The sequence below is a fragment of the Ursus arctos genome, unplaced genomic scaffold, assembly GCF_023065955.2.
Source record: "Ursus arctos isolate Adak ecotype North America unplaced genomic scaffold, UrsArc2.0 scaffold_10, whole genome shotgun sequence".
NCBI classification, from domain to species: Eukaryota; Metazoa; Chordata; class Mammalia; order Carnivora; family Ursidae; genus Ursus; species Ursus arctos.
Genome location: NW_026622764.1, coordinates 61,308,332 through 61,331,251, shown reverse-complemented (window position 1 = coordinate 61,331,251; position 22,920 = coordinate 61,308,332). Strand labels below are relative to the sequence as shown.

At 43.8% G+C, this 22,920-nt stretch overlaps 1 protein-coding gene across 2 annotated transcripts in view; it reads left to right on the top strand.

Annotated features, from left to right (window-relative positions):
- The first annotated feature begins 393 nt into the window (after window positions 1-393).
- The window catches only part of FREM2 (FRAS1 related extracellular matrix 2), a 157,464-nt gene continuing 134,937 nt past the window's right edge, over window positions 394-22,920 (top strand). Inside the window, exons 1-2 of one of the 2 annotated variants that reach the window (XM_026493172.4) lie at window positions 394-5,830; window positions 11,235-11,324. In XM_026493172.4, the coding sequence (XP_026348957.2) occupies window positions 655-5,830; window positions 11,235-11,324 (5,266 nt within the window). In that variant the 5' untranslated portion in view covers window positions 394-654. The remainder of the gene's footprint in view (window positions 5,831-11,234; window positions 11,325-22,920) is intronic. The other variant, XM_057308998.1, reaches the window with a different exon arrangement.

The window sequence follows — 22,920 nt, the reverse complement described above, 5'->3', positions numbered from 1 at the left end:
ATAACCACACTCTCCCCCGCGCGAGACTGCATCGAATTGGAGGGGATGGGAGCTAAAATGGGTAATCCTGGATCCCAGGCAGCAGAAGAACTGATTCAAGCCCAGCCGCGTGTCGCGACTCCTGTGATGGAACCCCAACCCTGGCATCCCAGAGCGAAGCGTGAGCAAAGGGGTGCAGCTCCAGGCCGCCAGTACCCCTCGCTTCCAGGACAACTTGTAGCGCCTTGTATCTCCTCCTCTCCGCGCGGTTTCCCCGCCTCGGCCCCCTAGGAGCTGATTGGCAGATATCACTACCCAACCCTCTACTCGGGGCCTCCTCCCGGGACCGACGATTGGCCTCTTGGGAGCACTGGTGTAAGGGGGTTTTAGGGGAGGGGTTTCCCTCAGAGCTCTGGGTCCCGGGACCTGGGAAGCTGGAGTGGAGCGACTCGGTTCTCCCAGCCCGTGTGCGGCCGGCGGCGGAGCGGGACGGCCAGGGGGCTCAGCCTCCGCTGCACCGTCAGCCCGGCCCACCCCGTGCAACTTTTCATCCTGGCCCAGCCGCACCTACAGAATACGGAGTTCCTGGCACTTTCCGGAGGGGTCCCTTGTTCCCTGCCGGGGGACTGATTGCGCTCTCTCAGGCTGACCTGTCCGAGCTCTAACACCCGGACCATGCACGCGGCCAGGATCCCCGGGATCGCCTTCCGCGCCGGCGGGGTGGCCAACCCCAGCAGTTTTCCGCCGATACCCACGCTGCCGCCCCGCCTGGTGTTGCTGCTGCTGCTTCTCCTGTCACCGGTAAGCTGCGTCCCGGCACAGCCCGCTGCCCCCGGCCGGGCGTTGCTGTCCCCGGATCTCGCGGGGGCTGCAGGGGTCCCCGCCGAGGAGGCCATAGTGCTGGCGAACCGTGGGCTCCGGGTGCCCTTCGGCCGCGAGGTCTGGCTGGATCCGCTGCACGACCTGGTGCTGCAGGTGCAACCGGGGGACCGCTGCGCGGTGACCGTGCTAGACAACGACGCGCTGGCCCAGAGGCCTGGCCGCCTGAGTCCCAAGCGCTTCCCGTGCGACTTCGGCCCGGGAGAGGTGCGCTACTCGCACCTGGGCGCGCGCAGCCCCTCGCGGGATCGCATTCGGCTGCAGCTGCGCTACGACGCGCCGGGAGGGGCAGCAGTGCTACCCTTAGTGCTGGAGGTGGAGGTGGTCTTCACCCAGCTGGAGGTTGTGACTCGGAACTTGCCCCTAGTCGTGGAGGAGCTGCTGGGGACCAGCAATGCCCTGGACGCGCGGAGCCTGGAGTTCGCCTACCAGCCCGAGACCGAGGAGTGTCGCGTGGGCATCCTGTCCGGCTTGAGCGCGCTGCCTCGCTACGGGGAACTCCTTCACTACCCGCAGGTTCCAGGTGCAGCCAGCGAGGGGGGAGCCCAGGAGCCTCTCCTGATGGACTGCAAAGCTTTCCAAGAGCTAGGCGTGCGCTACCGCCACACGGCCGCCAGTCGGTCACCAAACAGGGACTGGGTGCCCATGGTGGTGGAGCTGCGCTCTCGAGGTTCGCCTGTGGGCAGTCCCGCTCTGAAACGTGAGCACTTCCAGGTGCTGGTGAGAATCCGAGGAGGGGCTGAGAACACTGCACCCAAGCCCAGTTTTGTGGCCATGATGATGATGGAGGTGGATCAGTTTGTCCTCACAGCCCTGACCCCAGACATGCTGGCCGCGGAGGATGCTGAGTCCCCCCCTGACCTGTTGATCTTCAACCTCACCTCTCCCTTCCAGCCTGGCCAGGGCTACCTAGTAAGTACCGATGATCGCAGCCTGCCCCTCTCCTCCTTCACTCAGAGGGATCTGCGGCTCTTGAAGATTGCCTACCAGCCCCCCTCTGAGGACTCTGACCAGGAGCGTCTCTTTGAGCTGGAGTTGGAGGTAGTGGACCCAGAAGGAGCTGCCTCAGACCCTTTTGCTTTTATGGTGGTGGTGAAGCCCATGAACACACTGGCTCCAGTGGTCACCCGGAACACTGGTCTCATTCTCTACGAGGGCCAGTCTCGGCCCCTTACAGGCCCTGCAGGCAGTGGACCACAAAACCTGGTCATCAGCGATGAGGATGACCTGGAGTCAGTACAGCTGGAGGTAGTGGCTGGGCTCCGGCATGGTCACCTTGTCCTTCTGGGTGCCACCGATGGCAGCGCTGCCCCTAAGACCTTTACAGTGGCTGAGCTAGCGGCCGGCCAGGTGGTCTACCATCACGATGACAGAGATGGCTCTCTGAGTGACAACCTTGTCCTTCGAATGGTGGACGGAGGACGCAGGCACCAGGTGCAGTTCCTGTTCCCCATCACCTTAGTGCCTGTGGATGACCAGCCACCAGTCCTCAATTCTAACACGGGGCTGACACTGGCAGAAGGTGAAACAGTGCCCATCCTGCCGCTTGCTCTAAGTGCAACTGACATGGACTCAGATGACTCTCTGCTGCTTTTTGTGCTGGAGTCGCCCTCCTCAACCGTAGGGCATCTGCTTCTCCGCCAAACTCATCCTCCCCGTGAAGAGGAAGAGCTTAGCAGGGGCCCTTGGAGGAGGCAGGGAGCATTCTATGAGCAAACAGTGACAGAGTGGCGACAGCGGGACATAACCGAGGGGAGGCTGTTCTACAGGCACTCCGGGCCCCATAGCCCCGGGCCGGTGATGGACCAGTTCACGTTTCGAGTCCAGGATAACCATGACCCCCCTAATCAGTCGGGACCACACAGGTTTGCGATACGCATTCATCCTGTGGATCGCCTCCCTCCAGAGCTGGGCAGCGGCTGTCCCCTTCGGATGGTGGTGCAGGAGTCCCAGCTCACCCCGCTGAGGAAGAAGTGGCTGCGCTACACTGACCTGGACACAGATGACCGAGAACTGCGGTACACAGTGACCCAGCCCCCCATGGACACAGATGAAAACCGCTCGCCAGCCCCACTGGGCACCTTGGTCCTGACTGACAGCCCCTCAGTCGTGGTGGCCCATTTTACCCAAGCCCAGATCAACCACCATAAAATTGCTTATAGACCTCCGGAGCAAGAACTGGGAGTGGCCGCCCGAGTGGCCCAGTTCCAGTTCCAGGTGGAGGACCAAGCTGGGAATGTGGCTCCGGGTACCTTCACCCTTTACTTGCAGCCCGTGGACAACCAGCCACCCGAGATCCTCAACACGGGTTTCAGCATTCAGGAGAAGGGCCACCACATCCTGAGTGAGACGGAGTTGCGTGTGAATGATGTAGACACTGACGTCGCGCACATCTCTTTCACTCTCACGCAGGCGCCCAGACACGGCCACATGAGAGTGTCTGGACAGATACTGCACGTAGGGGACGTCTTCCACTTGGAAGACATAAAGCAGGGTCGGATTTCCTATGCGCATAACGGGGATGCGTCTCTCACTGATAGCTGCTCCTTGGAGGTCAGCGACAGACATCACGTGGTGCCCATCACTCTCAGAGTGAATGTCCGGCCAGCGGATGATGTGCCCATGCTGAGCCTTCCCGCTGGCACTCTGGGGTCATATCTAGATGTTCTAGAAAATGGAGCTACCGAAATCACTGCCAGTGTTATCAAGGGGACTGATGAAGACGCTGATGATTTGATGTTGACTTTCATCTTGGAAGATCCCCCCTTATACGGAGAAATCCTGGTCAACGGAGTTCCAGCAGAGCAGTTTACCCAAAGGGACATCTTAGAGGGCTCTGTCGTCTATGCCCACACTAGTGGTGAGATAGGCCTGTTGCCTAGAGGGGACTCTCTTAACCTGAGTCTGTCAGATATGTCTCAAGAATGGGTAATAGGTGGCAATACTATCCAAGGAGTTACTGTGTGGGTGACCATTCTCCCTGTTGATAATCAGGCACCAGAAATTTCTGTGGGTGAACAGTTTATGGTCATGGAAGGTGATAAAAGTGTTATAACCTCAACACATATAAGTGCTGAAGATATTGATTCACTAACTGATGACATCTTGTGCACCATAGTTATTCAGCCTACCTCCGGTTATGTTGAAAACATTTCTCCGGCTCCAGGCTCTGAGAAATCAAGAGCAGGAATTGCCATAAGTGCCTTTACCCTGAAAGACCTCAGGCAGAGTCATATTAACTATGTCCAGAGTGTCCATAAAGGGGTCGAACCTGTGGAAGACCGATTTATATTTCGTTGCTCTGATGGCATTAACTTTTCAGAGAGACATTTTTTCCCCATTGTCATCATTCCCACCAATGATGAACAGCCAGAAATATTTATGAGAGAATTTATGGTGATGGAAGGCATGAGTCTGGTGATCGATACGCCCATCCTCAATGCTGCTGATGCTGACATTCCCCCGGATGATCTCACTTTCACCATTACCCAGTTCCCTACTCGCGGTCACATCATGAGCCAGCTGATAAATGGCACGGTTTTGGTTGAAAGCTTCACCTTGGACCAGATCATAGAGAGTTCAAGCATTATTTATGAGCATGATGACTCTGAGACCCAGGAAGACAGTTTTGTGATTAGACTAACAGATGGTAAGCACTCAGTAGAAAGGATGGTCCTTATTATCGTTATCCCCGTTGATGATGAAACCCCCAGAATGATGATCAATAATGGCCTAGAAATAGAAATTGGGGAAACCAAAATTATCAACAACAAAATATTAATGGCAACTGATTTAGACTCTGAAGACAAATCTTTGGTTTATATTATTCGTTATGGGCCAGGACATGGCTTATTGCAGAGACAAAAACCTTCAGGTGCCTTTGAGAATATCACACTGGGCATGAATTTTACCCAGGATGAAGTGGACAGAAACTTAATTCAGTATGTCCATTTTGGACAAGAGGGGATTCGGGACCTAATTAAATTTGATGTGACTGATGGAATAAATGCCCTCATTGATCGCTACTTTTATGTGTCCATTGGGAGCATTGACATCGTCTTCCCGGATGTGATAAGCAAGGGAGTATCCTTGAAAGAAGGTGGCAAAGTCACCCTCACAACAGACTTGCTGAGCACCAGTGACTTGAACAGTCCTGATGAAAACTTAGTTTTTACCATCACCAGGGCTCCCATGAGAGGGCACTTAGAGTGCACAGATCAACTTGGAACGTCCATCACGTCTTTCACTCAGCTCCAGCTGGCTGGCAACAAAATCTACTACATCCACACAGCTGACGATGAGGTCAAGATGGACAGTTTTGAGTTTCAAGTCACCGATGGACGTAACCCTGTCTTCCGGACATTCCGTATCTCCATTAGTGATGTGGATAACAAAAAGCCAGTGGTCACCATCCATAACCTGGTTGTCAGTGAGGGTGAAAACAAGCTGATCACTCCCTTTGAACTCACTGTGGAAGACAGAGACACTCCTGACAAACTCCTGAAGTTCATTGTCACCCAGGTGCCTGTTCATGGCCAACTCCTATTCAACAACACCAGACCTGCCATGGTTTTTACCAAGCAAGACTTGAATGAAAACTTAATCAGCTACAGACATGATGGCACTGAGTCGAGCGAAGACAGCTTCTCCTTCACGGTGACTGATGGTTCCCATACAGAGTTCTATGTTTTCCCTGATACAATATTTGAAACCAGGAGACCCCAGGTGATGAAAATCCAGGTCTTAGCCGTGGATGATAGCGTCCCCCAAATTGCCGTGAACAAAGGGGCCTCCACGCTTCGCACTCTGGCTACTGGTCACTTGGGGTTCATGATCACAAGCAAAATATTGAAAGCGGAGGACAGAGACAGCTTACGTTTTTCTCTCAGGTTTATTGTGACAGAGGCCCCTCAACATGGATATCTCCTCAACCTGGACAGAGGCAACCACAGTGTGACTCAGTTTACACAAGGTATGGTACACTGTTCTTTCCTGATACCCAATGGAAAATGCAGGTTTTATTTTCTGAGGGTATGGCTATCCCCGAAAACGTTGTAAATAGGGGATCAGATTTGAATCCAAGGGAAGAAAAGGAAAGGGAAATAGAGAGATGGGGGGGGCATACAGAGACTCACTTTTCTGGGAGAATAGCCCTCTTCTTGCCGTATGTCCCACTGCAGCACCCTGCATTAGAAGGAGCATCAGTGTCTTTCGACAGCAGCAAGGTGTGCTGCCAAGGCAGGAGCCAGACTTGGGTCTGCTTTGTCTGCCACCCCCGTCCTCCGCGTGGCCCGTTGGGTACGCTGCAGGGCGCTCATGAAGCATATTGGCACCTGAGCGAAAGATGTGCTTTCTAAATTCTTTCTAATATTGTTATTTTCACCTACCATTGAAATAGAGCCTTCAAATCAATATTACTTTGATTAGTTGTGAGAGCGTTGTTCTAATCCCGTTACAGTTCTTAGAAACTTTGTAACTGAAAAAGAAATGTATTTATACGTACTCTGTAGATTTATAATTCTTCTCTAATATTTTGTGACTTAGGCAAACACCAAAGACATGAGAGGTAAGCACCTGTCTAGAGTTCTAACAGTTACATGTACAAGGTATGGCTCCGTCACACACACACACACACACACACACACACACACAGCACACTTAATGATGTCTAAGACAATATGTTTTATATGAGGAAATTATTTCCTCACTTCACTTCAGATCTCCTCTTACGACCTCTTTCAAACACAATAACAGACACCCGTGGCCTCGAGCATCTGCATTCTTGAAACTAAAGCGTTTTTCTTTTTTTTTTAATAATTTTTTTTATTATATTATGTTAGTCACCATACAGTACATCCCTGGTTTTTGATGTAAAGTTCGATGATTCATTAGTTGCGTATAACACCCAGTGCACCATGCAATACGTGCCCTCCTTACTACCCATCACCGGTCTATCCCATTCCTCCACCCCCCCTCCCCTCTGAAGCCCTCAGTTTGTTTCTCATAGTCCATAGTCTCTCATGCTTCATTCCCTCTTCTGATTACCCCCCCTTTCTTTATCCCGGTCTTTTTCTAACCTAAATTTTCTTTGTGTGTGGACACAATCTGAGACAGGAAGGGCAGGTGACCTCTGCAGAGTTCCTCAGTGACTGAAGGGAGAAGCCCATTCAGCATGCTGGCTTGGGAGGCAGGGCTCTGTTCTCTAGAAGGTGCGAACTTCACTACAGAGGGCTTCGGGTGGCTTTCATGAAAATCTCACCATGTCAGGATGGAAACTAGATCTCTCCTCCGTGGGCTCTGGGAGTGGAGGTGGAGTTTATCCTCGGGGCATCCCAGTGGGGGTGTTCTTCCCCCACCCCCCCGCAACAGTGTTGTGCTCTGACAAAGGCTTTAATAAACGGATAGCGCAAAGTATAGTGTTAAAGTGAACTGCTTCTCTGTTTTAGATGCTGGCAAATAGCCTTGCACTCCAACCTCCTGATTCTTGGCTGAAAGCCTGAATATATTCTAGGGCCTGCAGGGACAGGAAAACCTCAGAGTGCCAAGTGTCATGCCAGACCGGCAGGAAACTTTTGTGTGAAGGCTTTCTGAGGACAGAGCTACCAGGCAATCTTAGACTGGTTCATTTTCACGGAAAGTGAAGAGGATGAAAGGAATATATTACAGGATAGAAAATGTGACTTCAGATTGCCCCTCTGACCTGAAAAAGTAATCTGACTTTAAAGATTTTTTTTTTTAAAGGAATTTGTGGATGAAGATAGGCCAATGATTTAATTTAAGTTCTATGGACTGGGTCCAACAGCTGAAAATGTTGGAATATTATATCTTAAATATTGAACCCTAAATTATGCTATTGTGGAGAGAGCCTGTTGCTCTCTCTCTCCCTCTCACTGATACGGACTCACCATGGTTACTTTTTATGGTCATCTGGAAATATTGAATAGTCAGTTTATTCTAAAAAGTGAAGATACATTTTTAAGATTATAAGAGAAATGAGCACATTCCAATAAGAACCCAAACACTGCCTAGGAAAACTATTGGTAGTTCATCACAGAGCGCTCATTTGAGCAAGTGGGGGCTTCAGTTTGGTTCAGGGTGGTTATTACTGGAGACGAGATGGGTGAGTAAAAATAGAGAGGCTCCATTATAGAGCCACTGCGCTCCTCTCTTTGAAGAGGAATGAAAGCAGTGGCTCGAGTGAGGATGACGCTACCTTTGTATTCGTTTTTCTTTTTCTGTTATCATGAAGGGATAAGCTGAGCTATATTTTGATGGATTTTCAGTGCACTGGGTTAGGTCAAGTTAGTATATATGGGCAAAGAAGGCTATTCCCAAACCGATTCACGACATGAACCCTAGGGGAAGAAAATCCATTCATTTCTAAACCTTGTTAAGGTAGAAATAGACAAGGTAGAATTAGACAAATTAAAGAAATTATTTTAATGTTGCCTCTTTGCCAGGGTGCCCCCTGCTGTCTCCATCCCAGGCTTAAATCTCTTGTCTCAAGGAGCTGGACTTTTTTCTCTACAATAAGCACCCAATGATATCTTGTGGGAGATACGTTACAGATCGCTTTCAGAAATTTCCCCCAAAGAGTTTGAACCAGGGTGTGGTTGCCAGGCAAGTTAGTGAACTTAGAATTAAAACGAAAACACAAAATCATGGAATACTTGTATACATGAACTGAAATAAATCCGTTGCACGATCAGCGATTAGAAGAAAATCCAGTTAATTGTTAGATGTTCACTGAAAGGAGATAACTTTTTTTTTTGCTACTAGGTTTTGATCTTCCTAATACTACTGTGCCTTAAGAAGTGAGTGTTTATATATAATTTATGATGTTTTTGATAGCTTTAGAGGTTCCTATAGGATAACAGTGCTATGATCAAAGTCTTTACTTATTTGAGATTTTTTTTAGAAGTCCCTTTTTTGAACCATGAATTATTAACTGAGTTATAAAGAAAATGAAAAGGGTTTTGGTTTGTTCCAACTAATCAATATTGCATGCCCTAACTTGGACAGAAAATTTGACACCTGCGTGTCCTAATTGCATTCATGTTCACTTTTTTAAAAAAGTTTTTAAGAAATCACTTTTGAAGTGGTGATTTATTTCAACGAAACTGTCTCCTAAATACTATAGGTTTTGCAAGAAAACAACGATGCAGAGCTTGGGTGTACTAATGAATTTTGAATTTTTCCTTTTCTCGTGGTAGAGCCTTTAGATTTTCCTACACAGTTAAAGAGAAACTGGGGAAGTTTGGAAAAGTTCTTCCCCACATGACCAGAGGACTTTGTCCTTAGGCTAGGGATGTGTCCTCAGAACACAGTTCACTTGATTCCTTCCTGATGATTTAAAGGTTGTAAAGGGGGGCGCCTGGGTGGCACAGCGGTTAAGCGTCTGCCTTCGGCTCAGGGCGTGATCCTGGCGTTCTGGGATCGAGCCCCACATCAGGCTCTTCCGCTATGAGCCTGCTTCTTCCTCTCCCACTCCCCCTGCTTGTGTTCCCTCTCTCGCTGGCTGTCTCTATCTCTGTCGAATAGATAAATAAAATCTTTAAAAAATAAATAAATAAAGGTTGTAAAGGGTCAGAGTTGTAGGAGTAGACAGGTAAAGAGCTTGCAGGGGCTTCACTCCTTACCTGTGTGGAAACATCACACAGGCGGAGGCAGCAGCCCGAGCGTGGTCCACCAGACCTCTGGGCTCTTTCATTTTAAGTTAAGAAACTTTTGAGCCATTACTGAATATTAGACTCTAAGCAAAGGACTGTGGGAAGTTAAGATGAAAAAAACAATCCCAGAAGTTTTCCGCCTTCTAGGAAAGGTAGTCATGCAGAAAGATACAAATGACACTAGGCAGAAATTGATGAAATTAGAGCAGAGTTAGAAATAAAATGCTAGGGGGAATAATATGTCTCGAATTTGCTTCATCTCCTAGTACTCCTTTTACAAGAAGTTACCATGAACTGTTAAATCAGATGTTCCCCTCCTCGGATGTCGGATTGTAAGCAAGTCATCTTTCAGAACTGTATGAGCCAAGGGAGCGTGTACGTTTCACATCTGTCAAGAGGAGTCATAGAAACTTGTGCAGTCATTTGTTGATCCCAGTACCTTCCATCACTTGAGCTTATTCTTTCATAAAGTCATTTTCTCATATACAGTGCTTGTAGACTTCGTAGCACGAACTCAGTAGACCTCTTAGAAGATGGAAAAACTGTAGAGCCCACTCGAGACAAATAACCATTAATGCCCTTGTGGAAGCCACTCTTAGCTGTGATCTTGAACTTAATGTAGCCTTGGAAATAACTGTGTACTGCCGGGCCCAGGTCAATAACGGCGTGTTGCGAGCAACACAGAACAGGATGATACTTGGTTTATTATGTTGTCTGTGCTGCATCATTAAAGACAGGAACTAGTAAAATGGGTGAATAAATTTTTGAAGTTGTATGTTAGTCAGTCACTGAGAACAAACTATGCCAGTGAATTCAAGAGCTAGGACAGGAAGCAAGAGAAAGAGCATTCCAGAAGCAGGGTAACTTTTCACTGCGGATAAAGTTTTCAGTTTTTTTAGACGTTTTCTTTTTCTTTTTTACAGTATCTTTTTTTTTAAGATTTTCATTTATTTGTCAGAAAGAGAAAGGGAGAGAGAGCGAGAGTGCATGAGGACAAGCAAGGGAACAGCAGGCAGAGAGAGAAGCAGCTCCCCACTGATCAAGGAGCCTGATGGGGGACTTGATCCCAGCACCTGGAGATCACGACCTGAGCCGAAAGCAGATGCTGAACCGACGGAGGCAGATGTTTTCTGTTCTAATTGCTCTCTGGGGCATGAGAGTTATTTCAATCTTTGGGATTTAAAATGTCCTCGATTTGATTTTTTTTTTCTTTTGAACTCTGGGGAGCTTAAAAACAGCTTGCTGTATATCATAAGAGGTAAGAAAAGTTAGCCAGAGGAGGGCAGGGAAGTTCTTTCCTCTGAGGACCAGCCCTCCAGGGAGGGAAGGAGTGTGATTTTGGTAGTGCCAGGAAATCTGCCATGCCTCAAAATATCTCCCTTTCCACCTGTCGTGAAGTCTGACATTCTGTATTTAGACAGTCACTTCTTTGGTGCATGAACATGCAAATACCATTGGGAGGGGCAACACCTTGCTATTATTATAACCTAACTCTTGCACTCTATCTGGGTAAGGGATCAGATTTCCGTGGGACAGCTGAAATCCAGGGACTTAGAGATAGTAGAAATCAGATAGCGCTGCTTCCCTTGGAATTAGGAAACCTAAACAGGATTGCAGAGAAGTAAGAGCCAATCGGATTTACCATAAGTAATGAGTCACCAGTCTCGCCTTAGTAATGAATCATCTTGTTCTTGGATTATTTTCTAGCTGACATTGATGACATGAAAATATGCTACGTTTTAAAAGACGGGGCCAATGCCACAAGTGATGTGTTCCATTTTACAGTTGAAGACGGTGGTAAGTATTCACCCTCCTGTTAGTATAAACAAGGAGAGTGGCTTTTATTGGTTGTTCTTTGATGACTTCACTGCAAAGAATCTGTATCAAGTATCCTTTTATGCTCACCTGAATTTATACTGAATGAATCTGTCATTTGCCAATAGATAATCTTACATTCTCAATCTGACACAATACTATTCTGCAATGAGTATAGATAAATGTTCCAGTTATATTATTTTTGTCTTCGGATTTGTAAAGCGCTAAAAAGAAAGACTTACGTAAATAGGATACCCATGTCCAGTTGTTCAGGATATGTTCTGCATAATGCTGCCCGCTTGAGGTGACAAGAGGATGTTGGAATCCAGCCCAGCTCCACTCTCAAGCCATGTGCCTCCCCACGTGTGTCTACCCCAAGGGGGTGCCTTTTGCTAATTTGTACTTGGGTGCTGTGTGGACTAATGCTGATGAATAATTGCATTCACCAGGAAATCAGTGCTAACTAAATGTGTGTTTTATCTTACCAATCTCAGTACGTCTAATGATTTTCTTAGTTTGGGGGAATCTGTGACTTAGTCTAGCTAAAATGTTCCTCGGTGGGGGTGCCTCGGTGGCTCAGTCGGTTAAGTGGCTGCCTTCGGCTCAGGTCATGATCCCAGGGTCCTGGGATCGAGTCCTGCATCAGGCTCCTTGTTCAGTGGGGAGCTTGCTTCTACCCTGCCTGCAGCTCCCCCTGCTTGTGCTCGCTCTCTTTCTCTCTGTCAAATAAATAAATAAATAAAATCTTTTAAAATATAATAAAATAAAATTTTCCTCAGTGAAATCTGAAGAATACTGCAGAGAATAGGCTATGACTTGTGCTCTGAGTCTCCCGAGCAATGTCACTGTCACTGCTCCCCCAAAGCTCTGACTGCTGCTCACTGTGCTTATCTCTCTTCCCAATCCTGTAGGCCGGGGGGAAAACTGGCCACTTCTAGATTCATCATAAAGATATCTCTGTTCTCTCATGCTCTCAGGAGAAGCAAAAGAACCTCAGGAAGTACATGTGTTGTGTGACCAGGACACAGGAAGTGGGGGGGGCAGGTATGGGGGTAAGAGATGAAGGAAGGAGGAAAGAAATGATTCAGATCCAGTTCTCTGTCTTCTTATGATGCTTTTTTAAAAGGACGCTATTACATCATCTATCTCAAAAAGAGGACATGCTTACTTACCCTCCATATTTTGTGAGGCATTAAATAGCACTTGTTTAAAATATCACTGGACACAACGTGATCACAGCTCTGAAAGACAGCATCCGTGGGGTGCATGCCGGGGGGCAAAAAGGGGTGTTATTTTGGGTTCAACTATTTGATTTTCCCTAGAGGCCGGAGGCTTAATAAATTTGATGCCTTTGTGTTTATAGTAAGCAAATCATGGGTTAATACTTTATGTATTGATAAAAGGAATCTTAGTATGAAACCAATTTCTAAGAAGGAAGCCAATTTATTAAAAAAAGTAATGTGCTTATTGAATCTTGATGCTCAAATGGGAAAGTCCACTGTCAGTAAACTTTAGAGTGGAACTCCGAAATAATTCAAATCCGCATAGTAGATGAAAATTTATAGACTAAATTATTGGCTCGAGGCACCAGGTTTGTCACTTAGAAAGACTGAATATACCTCAATAGCAAAAGTAGGATTTTCTTTAAAATTACCCAAAAAAGTTTGAAATCAAGTAGTTACAATTCTAAGATATTATAGCTTTTACTTTTTTAATATTTTGCTTTTCCCCCCTCAGTTATTTTCAATCTGACACAGCGTCACTCTGTTATTCCGCACATTCCCTTCCTTAGCTGGGTGGAATGGTAGCATTTACTTTAAAATTTTGATTTGTACTTAAACTTCAGAAAACACAATGCGTATCGTATTTCAAAATATTAAAATAGCGAGGAATGGCTAGTTGAAGAAACCGTGTTTATTTTTGGATTTGCTGAAAACGTGGCTGAGTGTCTAAGGGTTGTGCTTATGGAAATAGGAAATAAGTCATTTCAGGACTTTTTTAAAGCTGGCATCTCACGTGAGAGGGAAACATTCCAGGGTCGTTGTTCTTGACCTTTCTTCTCGCCGCCGACATGGCATTACTATGGGGCTTGGAAAAGATTCTGGCAAACTATCTATGGAACAGAACCTATCGTAATTCACCCGATATAAGAAAACTTCCCTCTGGCAGAATAAACACAGAAACTTGCAAGATTAAAGAATAAAAATTCATGTATGTATTTCAAAGCTGTTTTAATCTGATACTTACTTTTTTTTAGGATTTTTGTACTGTCTTGTAAAATACTCTAACATTTGAGTGAGAAATGCAATACTATTTAAAGAGTATCTTGAATGAAATTATGTCTTTGGGAAGTATGAGGTATTTTGCCCAACAGAAATAAAAAATATTGGCAATATTTGTGGTAAGAGAAAAAAAAGATATCCTTCTTTTCTATAAAAATAATATTAAACTGAGAATTTTAATTTTTGATCCAGTTATATACATCTTGGTAGTACAGTAAATAATTTTTTTTAATTTTTTTAAAATACATTCTAGAAAAAATATTTTTGTAGACTGTAATTGAACCTTCATTTTCAAATCTTTATGTGTAATCATGTGATTTTTATGTAATAGAATGCATGTTTATGAAGACATACTTCTCAAACATACGTATGTCTTAGGGATTATGGAAGGTACTTGAATCCTATGAACAAGCAGTATTCACGGTTTTGGTTGGAGGGATCCAGGTCTCAGAAAAGCCAGGTGACTTCTCCGAATGTATCCATCTGTCCAGGAAGTAACAGACCTCTGTCAAGGGTGACTTACTCTTCCCATGCAGGTGATGACAGACTTCTTGGCCCAGTGGGTCTGGCTACTGAATTCAGCCATAGTGATTTATTATCATCTCTTTTATACAAAGATAGTAAGCATATCCATAAACCAGCTCCATGAAATGTGTCCCGTATTTCACATCTGGGAAGCCAGTTACAACACCGTGGCCTAAAATTAAGAACTATCTGCTGCAATTCTCTTTCCAATCTGTTAAATTCACCTTCTCCAAGTCCTCAAGAATGCTTTTAGAGGGATGCCTGGGTGGCTCAGTCGGTTAAGCGTCTGCCTTTGGCTCAGGTCATGATCCCAGGATGCTGGGATTGAGTCCCGCATCAGGCTCCCTGCTCAGCGGAGAGCCTGCTTCTCCCCCTGCTTGTGCTCTCTCTCTATCTCTCTCTCTGTCAAATGGATAGAGGAAATCTTAAAAAAAAAAAAAAAAAAAAAGAGAGTGTTTTTAGGACAGTGACTAAGGAAAGTACTGGAGCAAGCATAATCCTTGAATAACCTAAAAAGTCAAATATAACTTTTACTTTCAGAAGTCAAAAAGAGATTTAGGAAAGTGGAGAGCTGAAAGCCCTTGTTTCAGATTTAATGATACTATCATAAGAAACTAGTTAGCCACAGAAATCTTGTTCTGATTTAGGACCACCCGTCACTAATGGGATGGTGCTTAGGACAGGGTTACCACTTTTTAGCGTGGGGCTGTTACCAGATGGCAGGACTAAAGAGTACTTTATTTAAAGAATAGATAATGTCAGGATTTCACCTCAGGGAGTACTACTGTGTTTGGATCTAATAAGTGTTGGTTGAGAGAGCCTATGTATACACACACACACACACACACACACACACACACACACCTGGAGAGAGATGATTATATTTTAGGATTCTTTCTATTAGATCTTAAACCTTATATAAGATTTACGATTACTTATGCAGTTTTGCCTTCATAGCATTCCTGTCAGCTTAGTAAAAACAAACAAAAAAATTGCTGCTCCTTTTTGGCAGATGAGGAAACTGAGTCACAGAAGTAGGTAATTGACCTTCCTCAAGTTTCATAACCAGGCAACCAGAGGCCAGTTTGAATTCCAGGATTGTTTCTGCAAGCAGTAACTTCCATACTTATTCAGGATAGGGAAAGCGGGGAGTTCACTCGATGTTCTTGGGTTCTCCTGACCAAGGTTTTAAGAATATTTAATGGTGAGAATGAAATCAGAGTAGGAGCTGTCCATAGGCAAAAAGTTATGTTTCTTATATAGTGTGAATTTTTATTTTAGAATTCTTTAAAGGCTACCACGTACTCAAATTTATAGTATTCTTTTCTGATATCATACTGTAATTCTTTTAAAAAATACATTTGGAAAAATATTTAGTCTTTCTAAAGTTCAGATAAACACAAATCAAGTCAAATCACCCTTACAGTACCATTTTTTTGTTTTATCAATTATATTACAAGTAAACAAAAAAAACCACTTAATACGTGAGTTCTGATGAAACAGGTACACTTCCATAATGTGTGCGAAGTTATAAAGTGAGCAAAGGCTCTGGGAAAAGCTATGAATGTGTAGTTGGAGTCATGCAGGATGTAATAATCCGCTTAAGACAGGGCTCAACGGAAGTGAAAACTTACAGTCATATTCATGTCACCACGTACTCAAGCAGCAATCTGGAAATTATTCTTAATGCCCAATAAACATAGAAAAAGCTTTTTAATAAAAGCAGTCCTTAAAATGTTATGCAGTCCTCAAAATTTTAAGTTATAGAGTCTATCATAGTATAATTCTTAAAATGATCATTTCATAATGAAATAATAGTTTTTGGAATAATAGTAAAGAACATGAAAATAGTATATCGGAAGGCCATCCATCTAGGTACTCTGGGGCCAGCGATCTACTATATAGTTACAATTTGTAAGTTACGATTTACAGGGTCAAACTCTGAAATTGGGAAATATGCTCTCGTTGTCCGGGGCTTCATCTAAGAAGCCATGTAGCGATCCCCTGTGGATTCAGCGAAAGCATCTTCCATTTCTTTCGGTTTCACGCTTTCTATCTTCCTGAGGGGAACTCAATGTAATAATACTATAGACGTGGAAAAGACATCCCCCTTTGATAATTGCCTCTTTAAGTCCAATTCCAGATCTAGGGGTCCAGAATCTTAGCAGAAGACAAAAGCGTGTATTCTTTTATCCTGCTCCTAATCGAACATATTCTCTGATTTCATCTCAGTCATCAATGTCCTGTAATTCTCCTATAAAGTATTCCAACGTGAGAGTGCTTCTGGCCCTTTTTAGCCTTCTTTCCAAAGAACTTTCGTAGCTCTTCCTTGTGATGGAAAAACTGTTGTCACACCACTGGTGTGTCCCACCCTGATGGACTTCATCACTCTTTGACACCTGACTCCAGGGCATTTCCTCTCCAGAGGGGCTCCCAACATGGTGATGACAAAGTTAGCCACACCCTTCTTTGTGCGTCCATCCCTACCCTTACCTACTAGAATGTTGTATTCTGATTATTTGCTGATGTGAAGACCTCCATTAGTAGAGAAGGAATTCCTTCAAGTCAAAAAAGGTGTCGTTAACCTTAGAATTAAGATTCTAAGGGGTTGAAAACAGGGTAAATATTTAACAAATATTAAAATGAATGAATAGATAAATGGGAAAAAGACGCTCCATTTTTATATAAGGATCAATTACCTCATATTCTAAGAAAAGCTCCTCTAAACAATTGCCAGTGGACCTTGTTAGTCCTTTAGAACATTCTCTTATCCTAGCATTAATTTAAATCCCTGTGGCACTTTCACATTTTTAAACCGTGAAACCAACTGCTGTGAAAATTCCCTTGACACTTTCAGGGAAATACACTGAAGACCGACGGGATTCTCAGATTCCCGATAACCACCAGTACGGAGCTCACGTTACTCTTAAAGAATTCTATTCAGAAAAAAAAAAAAAAAAGTCATCAGTATATTATATCAACAATTGTCCATCTTTAAAATTTAATGGGTAATAGATATTTTCTATCAGTCAGTGTAAGGTCAGCACCACTACCTTAAGTATTTTTAGTGGCCCCAATTTTGTGCCTCATGTGATAAGAGACGTAATGCCAAGTAGAGAAGTAGAAAGCTCTTACTAGCGTAAAGTATCCTCAGTCCCCGTTTAAATGTCATTCTATAAATTTGTATTCGTTTCTTGTTTGTATGTTTAAGTTTTTTAAGCCCTCAGCATCAGATCTAAGACCTTTTTTTTGATGGGCATAAGAAAGAGTTAGGAGATGTGGTCATCCATCTGGCTTGAATCACTGAGTAAGAGGAGCCCTACTTTTGTCTCCATTGTGAAAATTGGTTTGCTGCTTCCTTGTTTGACCTCCCATGTGACTTGGGCGTGCACTCGGAGAGAGTGCCGTCTCCTGGTTTGGCACTAAAACTGAGGCGTCAGATATGATATCTGTGTTGGCCGTTGTAATGTATCTGGTCCAAAGCCAGACATTGGTTGCCTCTGTCTTTGATTATGTCTTTTGGTGCCCAGTTTTTCATTCGCCAAGATCCTTAATTCATATGCTATTGAAAGATATAAATAGGATCTTGACATAATAGCAGAAGCTGCCGAGTTAGTTCTTTATATGAAATGTCAGTTAAGGACAAGGCTTTTAGATTTTTATTCCCTATTTGATGACTGACCACTGAGATGCCGGGAAACGCGAAGCTCTTCGTTCTGGTTAGAAGGAGCACAGATTTTTGTTTGAAAGTGAGCAGTAACTCGAGTTTTAGCAAAGTCATTATTGACAATTAGCTAGAATGTAGAGCAAAGCCTGGAAAAATAGAAACAAGTGCAGTAAGTCGGAAAACGAGGTTTGAGGACAAGCATGACAAGATTATACAGACATATTCAGCTTAGAGAAAAAAGCAAGCATTCTTGGCAATAAAATTAATTGCTAGTGACATGAGAACCCAAGGAAAGATACCAGTGCCTTAGGGAGTTATAATAAGATGGTGAAGTCATGTCAGGCACTGAGACAAATATTTCTAATCTGCGAGAGAGAGCATAAGAGAATACAGGTCCTGGGAAAGGCTGTTGGCTACTATGGCTGGCTAACCGTTTGTAAGCCTTTCTCTTTTCAACGAGCAGTTTAGAATGGTTCCCATCATCAAGGTGTTTGCATAGCACAGCCCTGCCGTTAGCAGCATGACTGTGAGGTACTGTTCTGTGTCCATGACAGAAGATACGCCTTTTTTTTTTTTTTAAGATTTTATTTATTTATTCGACAGAGATAGAGACAGACAGCGAGAGAGGGAACACAAGCAGGGGAAGTGGGAAAAGAAGCAGGCTCACAGCAGAGGAGCCTGATGTGGGGCTCTATCCCATAACGCGGGGATCACGCCCTGAGCCGAAGGCAGACGCTTAACCGCTGTGCCACCCAGGCGCCCCAGAAGATACGCCTTTTAAATAGAAAAGTATAATGTAAATGTTATCATTACTATTCTTTAGGTTCATCCCAAAGTTATGTTTCCTATGGATCTACATTTTATTGGCTTTGATTTAGAGGAAGATTTTCTTAAATGGCTAAATCTTTGGTGAATATGAATCCTTACTAGTCACATTTCTAGAGGCTTAGCATGATTCTATTTTTACTCTCAAAAGCAGTGATAGTCACCTTTTTAAAACTAAGCAGATCTTTCATAGGTGATTAAAATACCATAATCTCAAATCAAATAGTTATTTGTGGCGTATATTACATAACTCAATAATATTCCCACTCTTTCTCTTGAAGATTGCTCTGGATAGCTGGGCAAAATAGAAGGGGGTGTTCAATGATCTAGCACATAGTTGTACCTGGTGTGATTCTCTATTTGCTAGAACCTATGCCAATCCAAAGAGAATCGGAATGTAGTGTAAGAGAAGGGTCAGAGTTTCTCTGGCAAAACTGATTCGCTATAAAGAGGTTCTCTATTCATTTGTTTATGGAAATTATACAACCAGCATTTTTGGAACACCCGCTATATTTTAGGCCTCTACTGGATTCTGGAAAAACAATGATGACCATAACAGTTGTGATTTTTGACCTGAGGTTCCGATAGGCTCTGATGATCAAATAGTAGACAGACAAAACATTTATACAGTGTTTAAAGTGTGAGGGAGGTTACATTGAATCCGAGATAGAGATGCAGCTGTCAGGCATGGCTTCTGAAGGGTGATATTCGAGCTTCGACTCAGGATGAGATGAAGCCGCCACAGGAAGAAGGGAGGGAGAAATGTGCCAAGCTGGGGAGAAAGCACGTGCAAAGGCACTGAGCTCTGTGTGGTCAAGTGACCCGAAGAGCATCAAACTGCCTGGAACTCAGATAACAAAGCAGAGGGCCACCCGAAGCGATGCTGGAGAGCTGGACTGCAGCCCGATGGTGCAGAGCCTCGTAACCCAGCACAGTGATTCAGGTTTTGTTCTAAGGCGAAGGAAACTCCCTCCCCCTAATCATATTAAAGCAAACGAGTGACATAGTCTAATTTACGTTTTGCGAAGATGCCTCTTGCAGCCGTAGAGGATTCAGGGGAAGTGACAAAGGGGAAAACAGAGAGACCAGTATGAGGCTGGTGCAGTCAGACAGATGTGCTACGGAAAGAAGAGGACAGGCTTGGTGTAATTTTGGATCTCAATCTGTAGGACTTATTGACAGATTGGATTACGGGGGCAAGGGGGACATCAGCATGATTCTGGGTTTCTTGGCCAGAGGAGAGTGGTGGTGCTATTCTTTGAGATGGTAAAGACTTGGTGGGGAGGGGGGCATAGAAAAGGTTTCGGGGAGGAAATGAAGAGGCCATTTCGAACATATTAATTATGAGATGCCTTACTTTGGAATGCGTATACAGGAAGGCCAGCCTATTGACCCTGCTTATCTTCCCGCCCATCGGAGGGATTAGGAGCGCAGCCTTTGGAGTTAGAACTGGAACAAATATTGCCTCTGCCCTTTGCAGGAAAAGGCACCGTGACCCTGAGCTAAGTAACGGAGTCTTTCTTGGCCTCGGTTTCATTTGCCAAGTGGGGCAATAGTAGTCCTTTAGCTAGTAAGGTTCTTTTTGAAGGTTAAGTAAGATGATTCATGGAAATGGGATCATTCATGCAGCACACTTCCTGCCTCCGAGTAATGACTGTGCAGGTAACTAATGTGCTTTTGAGGTTACCTCTCGGATGGTTTCCAGGGCTTTTCTTCCAATTTTTCTTTCATTTCTTGCTTATCCCCGCCCCCTTCCCCTTCTCTCCTTTTCTTTCTTCTTTCTCTCTCTTGCCTTTCCCATAGCAGCTGTTTGGAAAGCTTGACTGTCTATTTGTTTTTGGTGGAGAGATGGGGTAAGACAGGGATGCAAATGGAGAAACGCGGAAGGTTTCCGTAATGCTGAGTTGAAAGGCCAAGAATGTTTCCAAAGTCATTTTGCCATTAACAAGGAGCTAAACAAAAATTTTCACTAAGCTAACAATAAAGAATGTTCCCTGTGGTCAAATAATGGAAATGCAAAATACTGTCTTGAGCTCAGTTTATATGTTTTATTTCATTTTAATAACTAGAAGTGTAAATTTTATAGGCTTGAAGGTTAAATATAGTAACCAGCTTTGATGAAAAAAACTAGGACTCCGAAACATCTGGGTTTAGCAAATGTGAGGCTCCAATGATAGTTTCAGCTGCAAATCTAATACATTGAGCCACAACTCGCTGAAGACACTGATAAAAATAAGTATTAGAGCCATGTGTGTCTTTCTGTAATTATCCAGTGAGGACAAATGTCATATGTAATCCTGATTGCAAATGAGGAAGAAATAAAATTTAGTGAGGCTTAACTTCATGAAAAGTGGTAAAAGAGTGAACCACACACACAAGTAAATACAAGTGTCTTTGTTCTTGTGTCACAAATGTAGATTGATATCTTAATGTACATTTCCTAAGAGCAAAAATGTTTGTGTAAAGGACAAACAAATAATTTTCTTTAATATTCTGTTTTAGGACAGTTAGTGTAAACTTATGAAATTATTAATTTATGAATCTGGTTCTGCCCCTAAGAAGCAAAAGCCAATTGCCTAGTAGCCGTATATAAGTCATTTTTCACTGAAGGAATAAATGCCATGTTAAGGAAACGATGTAGCTTCAGATGTTTACATTTAGAATTCTTACAGTGCTGTTATGATAGATGATTCCAGAATGAATTATTCAGTTCTGGCTAGGAAACTTTTAACATAAGATATACTTTTTGCAAAGAGTTATCAATATCATGGGTACCAAGAAATTAAAAGAAAAAGATGAAGGGAAAATAATTAGACAGCTATGTTTGGTTTTCAATTTAGAACCAGTTTTTATTTTTCATGTTAATTTTGCACTAAGCTGGGAAAATAGCACCCTCAGTAGTAGCTTTTGATGAGGGAAGCCAAGACACAATTCTCTTTCGTTTGGTTTCAAGAGAGCTCTGACCACATTCTTCCCACTGAGACAGCAGAATACCTACTCTCCTGTTTTTTTTTCCTGCTAGTTAGCTCAGTTCAGAAAGGCTTAATTATTTCATCTTGGTAATGCCCCCACCAGCTACGTTTAACTCCACTTATATGACTGTTAGAGGCCTGAGTTGAGAACACAGAAGACAGTGTTCTCAAGCTTAGCTCAAGAGAGCCACTTCAGAAATGGAAAATAAAGTGGTAAGACTGGTCAGTAGACTTCAGAAATGCAGGAGACAGAAAAGAACCATTCTGTGTTCTCATAATTCTCCCCTTACTTTATGTTATGTAGAAATAGCCCCAAATAAAGGGTACTGCATCCTTGCTATAAAATTAAGTAAGGTAGGGTACATATAACCATTTCAGAAATTGCGTTTAACCATTAAGAAAAAACGACCCTTGCTACCTAAAGCTCAAGAGTCATTTTGTTTCACCATTCATGTCCATTCGGTTACTAACTCCAGTTAATTTTATCGACTTCCTGAATTCCTGTTGAATCAGAGTCCTTCATTAACTCCATTCCTGTTGATCCCATTAGAACCACGTTGAGGCTTATCTTAAAAGACTGACCGTGTAAACTGCTTAAAAATAAGGACTGTCACAGAGTCAGTGCTGTATAAACATTAGCGGTTTCCCCCGATATAATACAATACCATGTTTATGAGAGCCAGGATTCTTACCCTTGCTTTTCATTGATGTATCCTCGGTGACTGGCACACATAGAACTATTTATCGAGTGAATGAATAAATTTTTCCTAATGCGATTTTCCTAATGGATTTCCTTGTCTCTTGCAACTTTCCCCTCTGATCCAGATATATCGTTTCCATAGTTACCTAGAAATACAAATGTGATTTTTAAATTGTTTATTAAAAAAAAAACAACGTGTCTTCCCTCTGCTGCCACAGTTGACTTTCTAACATGCAAATCTGATGCCATCTTCATTTTCCAACTCACAAATCGTGTCTTGTTAAACACCAGATAAAATTCAGACCCTTCTTGACGTTCGCATTGCCCACAACCGATCTATGCAGCCATGCCGTCTGCTCGGGATTCCCATTCATGCTGTGCCTGCCTTTCCTTTCTCTCTGTTCCTGAGTATCCTTCCTCCTGCCTCCGCAAGAGACTCAGTCTGGATAGCAGTTTCTCCCTGACTACTTCTACTCCTGTCCTTAGGGCCAGACATCACCTCCTCTGTGTTCCCATAACTACTCATATTTGTGTTCAGGGATGATGTTCAAAATGTTTCTGTGTAGACCTACATATTGATCTATATAGAAATTTAAATCATACCAAA